Below are 19,156 nucleotides of genomic sequence, written 5' to 3'. Positions count from 1 at the left end.
CTTACATGAGAAACTCATGAGGAAGTTCTTGATTGATTGGCCCCAAATCACCCAGAGAGCTTCCATGGCCAAGGGGCAACTTGAACTTCAGTCTCTCCAGTCCTAGTCCAGTCCTCTGCTCATTTTCTTCTTTAAGTCTTCTTTAGCTGTTTCTCCCTTATTCTGGAATTGGTCCAAGGGCAATCTCAGGATCTCAGGGGGCTCAATGATTTGAAACAGAAACAATAGAGGCAGGACAGTAAATTTCATGTCCATATAGTTTTCTGGATAGCACTTCAGCCTACACCTAAAGTTCTTCTGAGGAAGAGAAGACATGGATTTGCCAGGGATTCTTTCTGCATGGAGGATTGTATAAATAGATCTATTAAATGCTTTTCTACACCAAGCAAAATGAAAAGTTGAGGGTGCAATGCAATTCATATCAATGGGAAAGTTAAGTCAGGCAGTCAATGGCCCTCTTCAAATATTATTTCAATGCAGAAGCCAGTTTCCTGAACCTTTCTACAATCCAGCAGGATCAGTTCAATTTCTGCTGTATCTTACTTAAGAGCAGAAAAACTATGGCTGCATAACTGTATTTTGTGCAGCTTCTTTTAAAAGACAAGCCACAAGCACTTTCAAAACACTTTTTATTAAGATAAAAATAGGTGGCTAAACCATTTCTGAGCCATCCTTTTTCTTTTATGAAAAGCATGTCACCTTTTTCAGATTTATGACCAACAGAAGGCCATATTTTATTATCGTATCTGGAATACGTTTCTGGAATAAGTTTCTGCATCTCTGTGATAACAAGTTGCAAAGAATCTTTTACAAAGACACAGAAAAGGACATTTCCCTCTCTTTTGCATGGCAAACTGCACCTTGCCTAGAATTCTGTCTAATATTCCACAATATAAAGCCCAGAACCCCTTTGTCCTCCTTTGCAGTCGATCATCATCTCCCTCTCTTAGAAACTCGAAGCGAGCAAGAATGAAACGTTATTGGCACAGCTAGTGGCCCAGTCCTCTTTCAGATTGTAAAGTAGCGCCATTTATCAATACCAACCTACTAGTTGAAGACCAATGCTAGAGGACGCCTTGTGAACGTTCAGCTCTGCCTCCCGCCGTGCTTGTGAAAGATTGCTCCTCCCCTCGCAAGATGTGTTTATGGATGTGAGGGGAGGGGTAGGAACTAACCAACTTTAGAACAGACTATACCTCTCTGAAAATCTGCCCACAGAAGAGCTTTGAGAAGCCATGTGCCCCTGGAGGAAATGAGAAATAGCTGGAAAAGTTTCTTCCTTCTTTTATTATTCCTCTGCCATTTCTGTATGTAACTATCTGTGTGAAGCAGCTGCTCCTGTTTGGGGTGAGGAGTCTGGACCACACCTTACTTGGAAACAGCGTTAGAACTGAAGTGGGCTTGAAAGAGAAAAACTCGCAAGAAAATGTATTGGAGGCAAAATACCAGGTAAGCTTGGATTTTTATACCCCACAATCGAGTTGTATTCAGTCATCTATCTTCTGTTCTTTACAAACACAAAGGCAAAATTGTAATCCACGTAGAAGCAAGATACATAACGTTTTGCACATTTTGGTTCCGGTGAAAGTAAAATATAATTTCCAGAACATTGCGATTATTGCCTTTTTTATAACACGGTGCTTTGCTTTGTTAACAAGGCTATAAATGTGATTTAGAAGCAATTATCTCAGAGACAATAAGGAAAAGAATAGAACTATTTAGCTGGGATCTTATAGCTATGTATAACAATGTTTCATGCAGTAGTGCTCATCCATATCCTAGGATTGTGCTGTTCTGCTTAGAAGGAAGACTCAGACAATTCAGTGACTTCACTTTACTTGTCCTAAGCATGTTTAGCATTGCATTGTTCACTTTCACATCTTTGTCTGTGATTAAGTCTGTTTCCTAAAGTAAAGTAAAACTTAATGAATTCTGTAGTAGTTGTTGTTTTTGGAATAGACAGAATGCCCTATTCTCTTCACCCACCTTTTTCCGTACTGATCTAATGTCTCTGTGTGGTTTGCCTCTCTAGGTTTATTTTAACAATAACTCTGGTTTTGCAGAATATTAATTTTGGAGAAGGTGAGGAATTTTCCCATTATTTGGTTCCAACTTTACTCACTGTAAAATAGTGCACTCCTTTATGTTCTTTCTTTGCATCCCACCAGGCCTTAGAAAACAAGATGACACTCATGACACTGAAGGAAAGGGGGATGCCATCATTCAAAAACACAGCACAAAAGAGCGAGCCACCACATTAAAAGTCTTTAGTGTTATGAATCAGAGCTCTGAGTACAAAAAGCAGATGAATTCTAGGCCAATTGTACCTTTCACTGGCCTAACACAGAGTAAGTAACTTTATACTTACATGCCACCTAAATCTTAGTATCTAAATTTATTATAACAACAACAGATTTCTCCCAACAAGGGCCTGTAACACCCGTCAGCTGACATAGAATTAACATGAACTTAGCAAAGAGAGGCCTGCGTTCAAATCCTTGCTCTGCCATGAAATTTATTAGCATAATCCTATACATAGTCATTTGGTAAGACCCTTAATTCTAGGCATTAGCTTGCAGACACAATACCTTTGGAACAAGCATCCTGTTTTACTTTGCCCTCCTCCCAGGAATGCTGTAAGAATAAAAGGTATCTCTTGCTCTTTGGAGAAAAGATGCCATCAAAATGTAATAAATAGATGCACATGAACAAATGTGCATTTGGCCATTGGGAAATCTGTCTCCACTTCTTACCTGCCCTGAACAATAGGCAAGGCAGAATGAGATTTTTTAAAATTATTATTATTTATACAATTTATAAACTGCCCAGTTCCCATCAAAATAGGATTCTGAAATCTTATTCTACACAATCTTGTGTAATTGTCTTTACATTTAATTGGGACCTGATCAAAATGTTATTAAACCTGTGTAAATAATATTGTTACGGCTTGTGCTATAAGCTGCAGTCCTGTGTATACTAAATTATATTCTACTGAGTCAGTGGTGTATTTTTTTTAACAAATACACAGAAGCTGCTCTGTAGACAGTTTATCCTCTATGTTTAGGGTCCCTTAGACCTTCTGAGATCATGTCATGCTTAGGACTGTAACCATGGGGCCAATTCATATGTTTCTTCACTTGGAAATCTAATGGGGTAACAAATTATTGTACTTTTCTGGCACTGTATCTGTACTGAGCTATGACAAAAAAGTAAGACTCAATTGCAGTTACATTGGGACCCAGGACTGTATCCAGGACTGACCTTAAAAAAAATATCAGCTTTACAGTTACATTTGAAATAACTCTTTCTGCCAAGCAAATTAGGAGAGATGGGTAGGTTGCGTGATAAGAGATTTATTATAGTTAAAACATGAATATATATTTAATTTTATTTGAAGACACTGTGTACAGTTTAGCTAAAATAGTGTGATAAACCTTCACACATTTAGCAAGAGGTAATGATAAAACTCTGGTTTTCTTTTTTGGGGGCAATATCAATGCTGCTACTTTGAAAAGTGAGTATGATCATCTTCTGCCGGAGTGAAATATGCAGTTTGACATGCAAGCTTCTGCAGTAGAACGAGTCATGGGGTAATACTTGGCCATGCAGTAATCCCTAGCAGTTTGCTTTTAATCCTTATCTAAACAATCTGGGCTTAACTGAACAAACACTCTTAACAGGCAGCTAATTTTATTGTCCCCTTAAGGCCAATAAAACCAGGCTTTGGCAGCTAGGAAGACTTGGCAAAGCAAGTGAGGAAGAAGGGTTAAAGAAGTTTGTTTCTTTGTCAACTACAGACTATTCATTTTCAGGTGGAATATTCATTTTCAGGTCAAACCCTGAACCGGCACTGCTGTAAAAATGGAGGGACCTGTATCCTGGGCAGTTTCTGTGCCTGCCCCAAACACTTTACTGGTAGATACTGTGAGCACGATGAACGGAAAAGGTAAAGAAGGTATACATTTTGGGGTGATTATGGTTTGTCAATTAAACATGGAAATAAGGTTGAATCTTCTGATTTGTCATTGGCAGCAACTGTGGGACACTGATGCATGGAGAGTGGATATGGAAGGGTTGCCAGCTATGTCGATGTGGTTATGGCATTCTTCACTGTCTATCTGAACAAAGACAAAACTGTGGTAAGAAGAAACATCATGGGAAAAAATACACCTACAGTTGATGCAAAAAAGAATCAAGACTCTTACGATACCTGAAACATGAACACTTTTATAATGGCATAAATTATTCTGCAGTGCAGTTTAGGATATTTAAATGTTAGCCTTTCAGATGTAAGTAGCCTTGTACTTTTCCTTGCAAAAGACTAAAGGAACTACACCTGTAGAAGCTGTATATGAATGGTTATGGGCTACTCCGAACTGTTAATTTTTTTTCACTGAGCTAAAATTCAGATATGGTTGCTGAGAGCTTGTTGATGGAGTGCTTTGTCCTATATCCACTTCAGTTTCTAAAATGTCATAGCATTTGTCTATATCAAAGATTTTTTTTCTCCTCTCCAGTTTTAGAATAGCCAGGCCTTCTAGATCAGGTATAGGCAAGAAAGCGCATTTCAGATGTTGTGGACTATGATCCATAGTTTGTGGCCTAGGACTGAGAATTTTAGAGCCATTCATTGCAATGGCCCCAAGCCACGCAAACCCCTTAGATGAATACTTGAGAGAAGCAAACCAAGGTTTCTTGTCTACATACATACTTTTATCTTTTGACTTCTGTTTACAAAATGTAGAAAGCAATTCCAGGAAACAACAGGCATTACTGGGAGAGAGTTATGACCTAGAACCTGTAATTCAGATTAGATTATCATAATGGTCCCTTCAGGTCTTGGAATACAGTTGTTTTTTAAAGGCGGCTATACAGTGTATCTCTTATTCAAATACCTTATTGTCTTTTCATTGTACATTCAGCAATTAGGTCTGAAAAGAAACTAGCTCTACTCTTGCCTACCTTCTATTTATATGTAAAAAGTGTACTAATTGTGTGGCTTTTTTTTTTACTGTGCATTCCCAAACATGCATAAGCTGGGGGAGGGGAGGAGTGCAAAAAGCCCTTTTTCTGGTATCTTCAAGTCAGTTTTGGTAAGTTCTTGGGCAAGACCCTGCAGTTTTCTTGACAAGGATTTTCAGAAGTGGGTTTGCCATGGCCTTCTTCCTAGGGCTGAGAGAGAGGGACTGGCCCAAGGTCACCCAGCTGGCTTTGTGCCTAAAGTAGGACTAGAACTCAGTCTCCCAGTTTTTAGCCTGGTGTCATAACCGCTAGGCCAAACTTGCAATAGTGGTTTAAAAGCAGCCACTTTTTTTCTAATCTACCTTTACAAACATTATTACAAGCAGATATTCAGTAGATGAAGCAGATGTCCTGCCAGAGAACTTGTTAATTTTTCTGTCTTGGCTGTGGCTGCTATGGCACAGAAGCCTTGCTTTCTGGGAGGGGCAGGGTGGGGTTAATAATCCCATAAATAGGATTATGTTGCCAAGAATAAAAGAGGGTATATTTACTGTATTTTCAATGCTACAATAGGTGCATAACCTTTGTAAATCACTAGCTTGCTTTCAGGCAGCCCTGGAAGTTGTGAATTATTTATCATAATTATGGCACAGTTGCACAAAATATTTCACTTTATATATCTTATTGTACCAGTTTAGACATAAATGGTAATTGGAATTTAGATGGCAGCTGGATTTATTAAGAGCTTTTTAATGGATTTTGAATACTTTTTGTTACCAGAAATATATTCTTTATATAGACTTTACATAAGAGTTTCGGTCTCATACTCAGCACATCTGACCTAATGCTACTTTATATAATGTGATCATTTAATTTTGCATTAGCAGTCAGATGGTCAATTCAGACAGATATTAAGTCAAGCAATAAACCTCCCAAATCTTTTTTTTTAATGCCTTGGAGTCAGTGTCGACTCCTTATGCTGGTCTATGACTGTAATAAAGATTTGATGACTGCCTGGATAAGTCGCTGCAGTTTTCTTGGCAAGATTTCAGAAGTGGTTTGCCATTGCCTGCTTCCTAGGGCTGAGAGAGAAGGACTGGCCCAAGGTCACCCAGCTGGCTTCATACCTAAGGTGGGACTAGAACTCATGGTCTCCCAGTTTCTAGCCCGGTGCCTTAACCACTACACCAAACTGGCTCTCTCAAATCATCTCTTACACGAAATAAAATCTGTAGGAATGTCTAGTCATATGTTGCCATTGTTAAATATAAGCAAAAACATTCTCATTATATAGATTTTTTTTGTAAGCCATTTATCTGACACACTTTTCTTAATCTAAATCTTCCGGTAATCATGTTAGGAATGTGTATGATTGCTGATGAGTTCCACTACAGTATTTAATGGAATCTTGGCAACATGTTTAAGTTATAAGTGTTAATCTCATTTTGTTTTCTGTTTTCCTTACCAGGGACCAAAGGGCCAAGAAGTAAAATCCATTTTATTAGCAATGCTTCTTACCTAGTGATTTGTATTTACTTTTGATTCTGGTGTGATTAATGCTGATAAGTTACCATTACTTGGTTTCAAAGGCCCTGGATGGATCCCATTTGCACCTCTCCTCTGAGAATACATCAGCAATTGTCTTCTATACTACTTCACTTAGTATTACTATACTACTACACTTTCAGAGGAGCTTGGAGGAAATTACTGAGTATTGTTGAAAGAATTTTTATGCAGATTCCTTTGATAACTAACCTTTTTCCCCCCTCTTTTTCTCAGATATAAATGAAGAAGAGGAATTAATCTATTTAACCTCAGATTGTCCAAGATTACAGCAAACAATATGCTTTCTTATTTTCCTACTAGGCTGCTTTTTCACATTGTTTTGCACAAAGCTCTTCTATCAACTGTGAAGCACTCACTTACTTGGACTGGAAATCATGCTGGGATCTGCAGAATGTGAGAAGGCTAGAAACAAAGACTGCTGCTTTTCTACTATTTATTTACCTGTTTAACAGGATTGCTTTAGGATTTTTACTTCTTTTCTTAAAATTCCAGTTATATTTCTGTGGTAAAATCCGTTACCTCATTTTAATAGTGTTTGCTATATAATATCAGGAATAAAAGAACCAGCTGTTTTGCTTTTAAGGATTTTTACTAGACATTATAATTCACCCTCCTTCCCATATCTGCTGCATTCCAGATAGTTGAACTTCAGCTCCCAAATTAGCTAGGAGTTGCAGTCCAAGACGTTTCAAGAGCACCACATTGAGAGTGCTTTTGTACATAGTTGTAAATGAATCTGCGTCAACAAAAAGTAAAAGTAAAATCTTCTTTGAGCTCAGTTCCTAGTGACCCAAGGGACATACTGTTTCTTGTTTTTGTGGCAACAATGTGGAAATAGTTTGCCATTGCCACTTTCTGGGATTTTTTTTCCCAACTTCCCATTCTGGCCTCCTCAACCCCTCAGGATTTCCTAGTACTCTCCCATCCAGTTATTAACTAAAAACACCAGTGGCTGTTTCACATATTAGTTCCACGTTAAACTAAAGGTTAAGTTGTTGTTCTCGTTAATCAAAACAAATGTAATATTGCACAAATACTACTTCTGTTTGAATCAGATTTAAGCAGTATAATTACCTGTTGCAGTATTGACTCTTCCAGTGGAAGAAAACTTATGTATTCTATGACATTAAAATATTTTTAAATTGTCTGTCTTTGTCTCTCTCTCAGTGTGTGTGTGGTGTGTGTGTAGACACATACATACATACAAACTCTATGACAACTTGAAATCATTAGAGGTTCCTCTTTTTCAGCTTCATAATGTTTCTAAGACTTACAAGAAGCCTGTCCTATCAGTTACATTATATTATTCCAGTAGAAGAGAATATATGTAGCTCAGAGTTGAACTGTGGAGTCCTTGGTGCTCTGAGTTTGGTTGTTTGCTTGCACATGTTTCATTACCCAACTAGGTAACATTATCTGCTAATGAGTGTGGGGTTAGCTCCCTTTTTATGTACAATAGCTTGTCTTGCCACTGTTGGTGGTGGTGTGGTTTTCTCCTTGGTAGTACCTTGATTAGGGTATTGTTTTCTGCTTGACTTATTGTCTGGTGTTAAGCCCTGTTTATCTGGGTGTTGGATGCTGTAGAGGATGTGTTCTGACTTTTTTGCTTCCTTACTAGCTTTTTTATTGTCTCTCTTGAATGGTGTATAAATGTGGTTTTTCTCCATGCGTCTATTGATGGCTGATTTGACTGAATGCCAAGCTTCCAAGAATTCCCTAGCGGTTTTGGATTTAGCTTGGTCTAGGATGCACACAGTTTCCCAACTGAAACTACGGTTGAGTCTGTCCATATGTTGTGAGATTAAGGAGTTTTGACTTCTGACTGCTGGTTGGTGTTATACACGCACTCTGCTAGTCTTCTGCCTGTCTGCATACATTTATCTGTTAAAATCCTTACTCTATGTGGTAGATGACTATTTTTTCTTAGGCTACTGGGTCTTTTGGTTTACTTAAGATGTTTTGGAGGGCTTCAGTTGGTTTGTGTGCTACAGTGATGCTGTGTGATTGTAATAGTTGGTTGTTTCTGAGATGCTTTTGATGTATGGCAGTGTCACCTTTTTCATAGCTTGTGTTGGTTGTGCTGTAGTGGACTGAGCAGTCAGGCACTTTTTGATAAAGTTCCAGGGACATCCATTTTGCTGGAAGATGCTGTATTGGTGGTCTGTTCCCTTTTCCTAGTGTTCCGAGTTGCTGCAGTGAAAACTCCTTAATCTCAAAATATCTACATGGAAGTGTGCATTTAATATAACTTACACATTTCTAATTTTTTTCTCCATGCATTTTAAATTAAATGTATTTTAATACATCTTTGGAGTCAAGAACTGCATTGGTATATCTGGCAAATATAAAGTCTTGCAAATCAAGATTTAGATGTTGTGGATCTGTTATGTTTGTATCAGAATTCATAAAATGCAAATGCCTCAAGTCTCTCTAGCTGGGGTAAAATCTTACTATGTTTTTGAAGTTTGTTTCAATCCATTCCATTCCAGAGAGCCATATGGATTGGTCACATTCACACAACTTTAACTGTTTGGTTTTCTTGTCTACATCCTAAACAGAGTAATCCAGAGGACAAACTAACTTAATCCTTGTTGACCATGAAGCCTGAACAACCTATTGGAGTTTTAACTGCCTCTTCCAAGACAGAGGTCTCTAGAGGCCCTGCAAAAATGAGGCCTCTGGGAACTCATCACTTACAATGACTTTGGGAATTAAAGTTGGGGAAGAAAGAAATGGGGGTTCAGTAAGTGATGGAGCTGACCTCAATGAGGTCATTAGAAAATATATTTTCTAATGGGGAAAAAATGACTTGAAAACATGGCAACTGAATGTGCACATAAGCTAGTTGATTGCATTGATTTCTTCATGTGTCAAATCTTTGGTGTAAGAATTTGATGGTTATTAGATATTTATATGGTTTCTTTCAGTATAGTCTCAGCCTGCATTAGTAGTGAAAAATGTCAAAAGTTAACAGATTAATATGTCATACATTCATTTCATCAAGCATTCCTTTTTTAAAAAACATGAATGCCTTCAAGTTGAAAACTTGGCAGAATTTTATATTTGCTTTGTTTCTTTGGCCCTACCAGTAATCATGTTTCCTACATGCATCTGTTTCTTCCTGGAACTGTACACTGTTCTTTTCCTCCCCCTTCCAAAAAAACCACATTTTTTTGCAAATGTATCCATCAACCTTGCAGTCAGTTTGGTGCATTTGGACAAAAATGAGTGGGCCAGTGGAATCTTCAACTAGCACTGGATTTAAGTAGCATATGGGACCCAACCAAGTTCAGGTTTCTGTTAAAAGAAATTTAAAAAAAAAACCGACAACCAACAAGCCTAGATTTAAGAAGTAGAAGACAGAGTTTAAAAAAAAACCTGAGGAGTAAAAAAGAAACCCTTTATGTGATTTTTCAGAAAGATTTTCACAAAGCTGCCTATATGGATAGTCATGCTAAATGTATCTGCCTGGAAATAAGTCTGCATGTAAGGTAATGTTTAAATGAGAAATTACTTCAGCAGCAAGATGTGCATCGTTAGTTGCCATGGCGTTCCAACAGTTGCTTTGATAGTGAAATGCACAAATAACATGTGTACTGAATCTTAAGAACAATTTTTGTCTGTTTCTGAACATGTAAATTGGTCTGTTTCATAAAAGGTATTACACTGCAAATTCACAGAAGTTTCCTGATGCGTGATTCCATGGCAGGGCAATACGATTCACTGGGACTTAACTGCCACATAAAACATGCCTTGAAAAGTAGATGTTATACAGTATACAAGAAATGCACATAGACCAAGAATGGGTTTTGTTTCCTTGTTTCTTAGAAAGCAAAAGGAATGACTGAGGTTAAAAACAACAGGAACATGTCCCTGTGACGGTGATTGATTTCTGCTTATTCTTTATCTACTTTCCAGCAGTGATTCAGATAAAATAAATGGGGGGGGGGGGTGTTGCTTTTTGTTTTGTGAAAAAACAGGAATAGTTTTGCCAGGTCCAGAGTACCATTCTCTGAATTTCCTCCAAATACGAACAGGAGGTCCTGCTGCGTTCATGTATTTTAATATCTGGCATGGCAGTGAGTGGAGATGTGAACCTTAGCCTGGTCCACCAGAACTCTATTGCAGTGTTCCTCAACCTCAGCAACTTTCAGATGCGTGGACTTCAGCTCCCAGAATTCCCCAGAGTTCCCCAGTCCACGAATCTGAAAGTTGCTGAGGTTGAGAAACACTGCACTAGACCATAGGTAGAATGGATAATAATGAAGGAAAACAACAAGGCTCAATAAAGACATAATGGTGTTAAGTTCCTTACTTTTAAAGAACACAATGTGATTATTTTGGGTAGATTCAAATTATGAGATCTTGATTGAAGAACTAATGAGGAAGTCATTAGTTCAAGCCAGTAATATAAAGGCTACCATTAAATTCTAATTATTCCTTTCTCTCTTATTTTCTCTTATTCTCTAGGGTTCATTTGATTTGTATCTTCATTCCCTTCTTCCCCTCTCCCATGAAATGTCACAGACTTTGGGCAGCCAACATTTCGTTTAGGTGTTTCTGCTGTGTACTGAGTGATCTGTTAGCATCACCTTGCGAAATTCAGTGTTTATTACTATAATCAGGCCCTTCTGGAAGCAGAGAAAAGGAGAAGTAAAATGAGTAATGTCTGCATACCGTGGAACTGCATATAAAATAAAAGCCCTTATTTGATTGTGACTTGAAATAAATCTGACCTTTTTTTCCTGATTGTTTCAGTTTTCTTTTAAAACTGATAGGCAGAGACAGGCCAATGAGATGCACAAATTGTTTTGCCCAAGTCCTGCTACAGTTTGAACTTAAAAAAAACTATCTGCAGTTGATCAGTCGTGGAATTTATTTGAGATTTATCTCCGGATAAAATCCTTTTCCCCTGGGATAGCAGCCAGACCTATTGATATAATCTTCCCTCATGAAATGTGCCAGATTACTACTTTTGTAGAAACAAGTCCCCCACCACCACTCCCCATCCTGTGTCATTGTTTACAGAGAAGCAGACATGTTGACTCCAATGCCCCCAGCAGGGGCCTAATTATCCAGGCCTCTGTTGAGGAATTTATATTCTGGGGTTATGAATGCATGGCTGGTAACTACAGGAGAGGATAGAAATTAAATTTTTGAGTCAGTTAAATTAATTCTTCCCTCACCTTGAAGATTTCCTTAGGAGCACAATGGCTGTGCAGTGGTTATTTTTTGCACAATGACCGTGCATTTATTATTTTTTGCATATAATCTGCACAGCTTCCCCCAAGACTGCATTTCTGCTGTTCAGATGTTTCCCTTTATGGACACAATGCACAATATATTTTGTAACTGGGAAAATACAATCCTAGTCCAGTCTGTAACTGACTCATAGAAAATAATGTTGTATGCAATGAAACATGCTTGTTTCATCCACAGAATTCAAAATAACCTTTTTTAAAAGAATCACACATCTTTCCATGCTCACAAGTTAGTCCCAAATGAGCAAAGTGGGAGTATTTGAGAGTAAATTGCAAAGATTGTGTTATTAGTCTGTTACTATTAAATTGTGGAAGATCCAGCAAGAAGATTTGGTCTACAAGCATGTGCAAAGATAATTTACCCAGGTAAAATATGAATTTAAAAAATTGCCATGTACAGATCCTAGCTTGTTAAATGGCAGAAGTATTACCTACATTAATAGTATACAAACCCAGACTGGAAATATCCTAAATCAAGCATTAGAATGTAAATAGCTATCATTGCTCAAGTACATTTTTATTTCTAAGTTTAGTTCATGGTGGGATGATTGGATCAAGTTAGAGGTTATTTCTTATTGTACTGTGCAAATTAAAGTAATACAACTTAAGAAATCATGTAGTTACGTGTCCAGGAAGCTATTGATGTCCTGCCTACCACATGCTACTCATCAAATGGAGGCTGTGCTCAACCAAGAAAAAGCCAGAGCAACTCACCCTTTAGACTCCAGTGTTCAACTATATCTGTATAAAAAGCTAATAGATGCACACAACAGCTTCCTTTGGCAATTCTCTGAGTTATATATGCAAAATGTCTTTATTGGAAGCTTTTTACAGGGTTTAAAGTATTTCTGTTTATGTTCAAACTAATGCAATGAAAAATATATACATATGTACCCAGGTAAATATGCAAGTAATGGATGAATGTCTGTCTCCATCTCCTTTTACAGAGGGATGTAGTCTTTGACCACTAGCAGGTGCATGACATCTATCATAGATATTCATTATCACTCAGCTTTTCAGTAGATCATAGCCTCTGAGAATATAAGAAACACATTTGTCACATGCAAAAACCAGCCTGCTCCAGGGTTGAACCTACACCAACTCAATTTCATAAGAAAAGAATAGCTGGGCATGTTGACAGAGGTGAGGAAACAAGGTGAGGAAAACCACACCAGCTCTCAAAAAATATCTGCCTCTATGCATCCAGTTGGAAAGCAGTAAAGTCAAAGGAACTGCAGCAGACTGACTAGGTTGGAATGTCTCCACTCTTATCTCTCTCCAGCTGTTCTGGTGTGTAGATAAAAGGAAAGGCTTCTCTCCTAAGGAGCCCAAGCCCTTCTCACAAAGCAAATTGCAAGCACCTGAGTGAGGGCTGTTTAAAGCAAACAGTAAAGTTTGCTCTACAGCTCTGCACAAGCTTACTTAGCTCAGTCAAATGAGAAGTGTTGGAGCCACCCGGCCTCTTCTTTCTCACATTCATCATACCCACTTCCTTGCCATGTAGCTGCACTGTGTGGGAGGGGATGGCAAAGAGAAATATTTATCAAGTACTTCACAGTTCCTTGAACGATTTGCTCTTTCACTCCTCACCAGTTACCACAGAGCTTAAACAAATGGCATCCCACGTGATCAGCCTTCTAATCTGGAGCCATCCAGTATTAGTCTTTCCTTTCCATTCATGTATTATTGCTACATAGTTGCTCCTGATGCATGCAGCTATTCCTACAGAATGTCAAGTCCGTGAAGGACAATTTGGTTAGCAGAAGAAAATTTATCCATTCTAACTTAGGCTGTTGGATGTGGTGTCTGCTTGTCAGCTTTATATTTGATTCACTGAACGGGTTCTTCCAACACTATTAATTTACTGGTATGCGTACACGATATAATCATTGTCATTTTTTCTTATCTAGCATGGATATAGAGGTCCTTTAAGCCCACAGTTTCAGTGGTGGCATTACAAAGTGGCATTACAAATTTATGCCACTTTGTTTTACCTACAGTTAGTTTAGCCTGGGAATCTAAAGCCTGGGTATCTTTTCTGATCAGTGGCACTGCCATGAGTATTCACCTGACCCCATTTTTCTGTACCATTATATGATCCCATTGCTGTTTTCTTGTTTTAATGGTTGTGTACTGTCTGAGAGGTTTTCAGATATGTAAAAGTACTCTAAAGACATAAAATTATAAATAGATACAGCCCTACCGTTGATTTCTGGTTATCATAGAAATAAACCAAGAAAAGAGTATATATGAAAACAAGGAACACAGATTGGAAATTTCCTAAATCAAGCATTAGAATGTAAATAGCTTGTAAGAAGCCTAATGTTATTTCTGGACTAAAATTAACATGTGAATGATGGGTCAGAGTTGGCACTCAATATATATTGGAAAGCTGCTTATGTAAGGTCACAATGCAAGATTTAAACATATCAAAGTATTTGGCATTTTCCTTCGCCCTAAATGTTTGGATGTGATCAAAGAATTCTTAATGGCAAAGGCAGAGTGTAAGTTGCTCAAAATTATGACATTTGGCGTAAAGGTACAGGATAGGCATTTAAGAATAGGCCATGAAAAGCTAATAACAGAGCACAATGTATAGTCCTGTCTATATTATCCGGTCATATATCCAGTCATGCAGGGAGGGCATGTTACAGGCCCCATCTATAAAAGAATTCCATCTAGCGGGGTCTCGGAAGCGTGCCTTCTCTGCTGTAGCTCCCGCCCTTTGGAACATCCTTCCCCCAGAGGTGAGACAAGCCCCCTCGCTCCTGGACTTCCGCAAAAGATTAAAGACCTGGTTTTGTAGGCAGGCTTGGAATGGGAGGGCAAATAGTTATACCTGGGGATGGCTAGCACCATGAAGTGATCCGGAGGGACCTACCACACTGAAGGTCTGATTAAGATCTCTTCGCCGTGCAGATTTTATTACATTTATATTTTTATTGTATTTTTAATTGTAATGGTTTTATATTTTAATTTTGTTTTATTGTAAGCCGCACAGAGTCCCCCTGTTGGGGAGAGATGGGCGGTGAATAAATTTATAAATAAATAAATTATTATGAGAGGTTTCTTGGGTCGAAGTCATATATTTATATTTATATTTATACACACACCTATACATACGTATACAAACACACACACATACATACATGCCATCAGAAAGATTCTTCTGATCAGTGCTTTTCAATTTGACCACCCTCAGGGAACTTTCTTCACACTGATCTCTGCAGAGGAAGCTGTCTCTGTGGCAGTATTCCTAGAATTATGCATTACAGGAAGAAGACTGATAGGGCTTTGAAAGAAATCTTGTCCACCATTACTTATCTTTCACTGAGATACCTCACAGTTCTTAAGGAGTTCTTAAGGAGCCCTGGGCTTATTGCTCTTGGGAAAGTAATTACATCTACCAAATGAAATTCCAGTCTCCAGGAAAGATCTGTCATTCATCCCACCCTTTTGCCAAAAGGAAATAGTTTTTGCAGAAAGTATGGAAATCAGAAACTGAGTTCATAGCTGTTACTGGACTATTGGCATCATTTATTAGGGATTAAAACAAAACTACTACAATATATAATATATTAATATAATCTGTGTATCTCCCATACTTGTACTTAGTTGTTTTTCATTTATGAAATCTGTTCTCATTAATGACAGTGCTCCTGTATTATCAGCAGACTGAAGCTCCAAAGTGGCTTAATTTCCTCATATGGAACACTAAATGCAGGAACTGACTTATATCGTAAAGACTGAGATAAATTGAGAAAGTGGCATGAGGCCATTGACTAAGAGCACATGCATTTTATCTATTTCAAGTTCATGTGGGATGTTCACGCCTCACATCAACAGTTAGGAAAAATATTTGTTGATACCCAACTCTGTTTTCCATTTGTGACAGGTCTCTGAGGGGATTCTTCTCACTATTCTTGATACAGTTGATCCAGCTGATGAAATCATAGGAAAAAGTGGCCTGAAGTGACCTTCAAATGATGCTTCACGAAAGACTTTTTTTTTTTTTAAGATCACTTTAAAAATCAAAACCTTGTCCGTGGAAATGATATTTCAGTGCTCCAGATAACTCTTATTAAGGTCTCAATGAAATATATTTATGTAATTTATTCAGAAACAGTATAGAATGAGAATTTTAATCATTTGAATAGGTCCTGAGGTTGGAAAAAGGAAGGAAAAGGGAAAGGCCCATGAAACTGACAGTAGGATACAAAGATGGAGTATAAGACTCTGTGGCATTTGACTTTTTCAAATATAGGATAACGATTATCCAGAATGTCATATTAAATGCCAGTAGCTATATCTATAGAAACTGGTTGGAACGAACTGAACTGCCTAGATAATAGAGATGTACAAAGCTTTGAAGTGGTAATTTGTTTCAATGATGCTTTAAGCAAAACAGCCCTTCAAAGCTGCATTGAAATGTAAGGCACACATGCACACCATTCTGAGAAGCAAAGGGAAGCTCCCACATTGCCTCACTTTCCACACTTACACTCAGACTTTCCACACTTACACTCAGTTGTGGCACGAACATGCACCAGCATTTTTTTTTTTTGCCACAACCTCATAACACTGACTTAAGTTATCCTTAGTTGTACTCATGTTCAAACTATGTTTTCCCCCTTATCCTAATACAGATTTTACTGTGGATACAATCCGGCATGCTTGAGCAAGCATTCTATATGTACCCTCTAGGAAACAAAATCAGCCAACACTTATTGGTCACTTTAGACTGCTATGACATTGTCCTCTTCTTCCTGCTTCCTGAACACTGTCTTTCAGGGCCATTCTGCTCTGGAGCCTGGTCCTTTCAAATCTAGCTCTCCCCCTGTACCTTACATTCCATTCCATTCTGTAATGGGAAGAAGGAATAACCTTGAGGAACAGGAGGAAGAGCTGCAACCAAGACAACAGAACCTGACAAGTTTCCGAGCTTGTCACCATTTTGGAGACTTGGATCAGCCTCAGAGGTAGCTGACTAGTGGAAGGGAAGGCTGCACAGTGAAGCAGAGGAGAGAGACCATCTCTCTGCTGCTTCATAGTACAATTCACCCCATGACCATCAGCTGTTGTTCGAGCTGCTTTCCAAACACCAGTTTAGTGCTCTTCTGGTAGAGTTTATATTAGCCTATAGTTGGGCTCATTTGAATGCACCTGCACAAAAAAGTTGTTCAAAACTAAAGTGAGTTTTGACAGATGGTAGCTGGTTAAACCTGCTGGTCAAAACTCACAACCTCCCTGAGACCCAGACCCAACCCATGTTAAGGGCAGTGATTGCTGGGTCGTAATATTTGGTGGAAGAAATTGGGCGTGGGGGGAATCAAAGCAAAGGGAATCCACCACCAGTCATTGTCCATTTGCTGACATCTTGCCTATTGTAGGATGGGAACCACCACTAGAGTGCAGATTTTAGGTCAGCACTTTTTTTCTGCTGGCTCAAGCCATGGTGAGTAGCACTTCACTGTGAAGAAGAATGCTGTATGTCACTTCCTGGGCTTCCTTTGGCTTGTACAAGGGCTGAAAATGCAGCCTGTACCTAGAAGTGTCTAGTGAACATTCTGGAGGAGGCCCTGGAAGCAACATGAATTCCCTCAATAAGGCCAATCCTATACTAACCACAATTCAGCAAGGTGAACAGAATTACTTCCAAGGGCAAAGTGCTTTTTTGGGGTAAAACATAATTGCCTCTCACAGGCCTATGACATAATTCAAAGAAAGAGAAGAGAAGAATTCTTGGTTCTTCAGCCCACAGCCCCATGCTGTATATGTGAGAGGGCTGTTTGTTTTCCTACTTCCATGCAGTTTAATTAAGTTAGAATGTGAACATAAATAAACATATATTTAAAGTAGATTCCTGGGCTAGGTAAAGATTGGGGAATGACCCCATGAACCTTGCCTTCTTCAGGGCTTTACATTTCTTTTGAGTCTCCACTGACATTCTTGGACTTGGACTTTCTTTCCATATACCAGTACTGTATATACAGTAACTCCAGTGGGAATGTTTTGTGTGATTATCAGAACCAGAAAACAATATTATTAGCTCAGGCACAATCAACCAGTGAAGACTGCACTAGTGGAAACTCCTAGTATAATAGGATTCAAATAATAATTTATACTTAAGAATGCTGAATGCTAAGAACTCACCTAGGGCAGAAGGTACAATGAAGAAATAAAGTACTTTCCTCTTCAAAAAGGAGGAAAAGTGTAATTTTAGCATTCTGCTAAATACTTTCAGTTAAAAATAGTAATCTTTAGGAATACTAGGAATATATAAAGAAGTATTAATGATCATTTTGTTAGTCCTGATGATACACATGTTGACTTTCTAGTTCATGATCATTCTCAGTCTAAAGAAGAGGGGGGGGATTGTTTTTGTTTGTTTTTGTGCCTTTGAGTCAGCTTTGACTCCTAGCCACTGCCTGAACAAGTCCCTGCAGTTTTATTGGCAAGATTTTGGAAATGGTTTGCCATTGCCTCTTTCCTAGGGCTGAGAGAGAGTGCCTGGCAAGCTCACCCAGCTGGTTTTGTGCCTAGGCAGGACTAGAACTCACAGTCTCCCAGTTTCTAGCCTGGTCCCTTAACTGCTATGCCAAACTGGCTCTAAAACGAGACATAGCAGAAGGCAAACTTAGATACTTAGAAGACAGTTTCCTGGGGGGTGGGGGGTAGGGGAGAAATGAAACAGAAAGCAGAGACAATTCCTAATGGTTATAACTGTATTAACTGCAGTTATCAATTAGGACATGTGGGAGGGAATAGTATAATTTGTACCCAAAAAGTTTCTTAATAACATTTTAATTTATTTTTATTTTTCTTCTTTTTTCTTGTATATAAATACATTTTCTTTTTCTTTTTGACTATTTATATGTACCTTCCAAATGTAAAAAAAAATGCAGAATCTCTTTCATGAAGAGAAGATGCCCAGTAACTAACATTGAGTTCCCCAGTGTTTTCCTTTGACAACACCACCACGCTTAAGATTTTTAATCCAGATTAATATGCAGCACATGTACTGTGCCATTCTTTCTGCCCCCCCTTCCTCAGATTTAGCCTATAGAATTCCCCTCCCCCCAAAAAATCTGGCATTAGCAATTAACATTTTACCATTCTTTTCTTTATTTCCCCATCATCCAGATTACTAATGTGTCTAAGTGTATGGGCACATTAATAAATAACATGGAAAAAGAACGTTTTGGTTTGATCACTTATATCAGTGTTTCTCAACCTTGACAGCTTGAAGATGTGTGACTTCAACTTCCAGAATTCCCTAGCCAGCCTTGCTGGCTAGGGAATTCTGGGAGTTGAAGTCCACACATCTTTAAGCTGTCAAGGTTGAGAAACACTGACTTATTTATTTA

At 38.4% G+C, this 19,156-nt stretch overlaps 1 protein-coding gene across 1 annotated transcript; it reads left to right on the top strand.

Moving 5' to 3' along the window:
- Nucleotides 1-1,281: 1,281 nt before the first annotated feature.
- Nucleotides 1,282-7,016, top strand: LOC134492561 (cryptic protein-like). The gene is made up of 6 exons (XM_063296717.1): nucleotides 1,282-1,449; nucleotides 2,033-2,082; nucleotides 2,169-2,348; nucleotides 3,832-3,946; nucleotides 4,033-4,139; nucleotides 6,742-7,016. The coding sequence occupies exons 1-6, from the start codon at nucleotides 1,427-1,429 to the stop codon at nucleotides 6,873-6,875; spliced, it is 609 nt and encodes a 202-aa protein (XP_063152787.1). The 5' UTR covers nucleotides 1,282-1,426; the 3' UTR covers nucleotides 6,876-7,016.
- Nucleotides 7,017-19,156: the final 12,140 nt, after the last annotated feature.

This window comes from Candoia aspera, chromosome 2 (assembly GCF_035149785.1).
Source record: "Candoia aspera isolate rCanAsp1 chromosome 2, rCanAsp1.hap2, whole genome shotgun sequence".
In the NCBI taxonomy this organism is placed as follows: Eukaryota; Metazoa; Chordata; class Lepidosauria; order Squamata; family Boidae; genus Candoia; species Candoia aspera.
The sequence above is the reverse complement of the archived record's forward strand: the minus strand, read 5'-3'. Positions and strand labels throughout refer to the sequence as shown.

What these genes read in the sequence shown, in the direction of transcription:
- LOC134492561 (XM_063296717.1), top strand. Translation starts at nt 1,427, where the DNA reads ATGTATTGGAGGCAAAATACCAG. An exon ending in TATTGGAGGCAAAATACCAG is followed by an intron (nt 1,450 to 2,032) that starts GTAAGCTTGGAT and finishes TTGCCTCTCTAG; the next exon opens with GTTTATTTTAACAATAACTC. An exon ending in GAATATTAATTTTGGAGAAG is followed by an intron (nt 2,083 to 2,168) that starts GTGAGGAATTTT and finishes GCATCCCACCAG; the next exon opens with GCCTTAGAAAACAAGATGAC.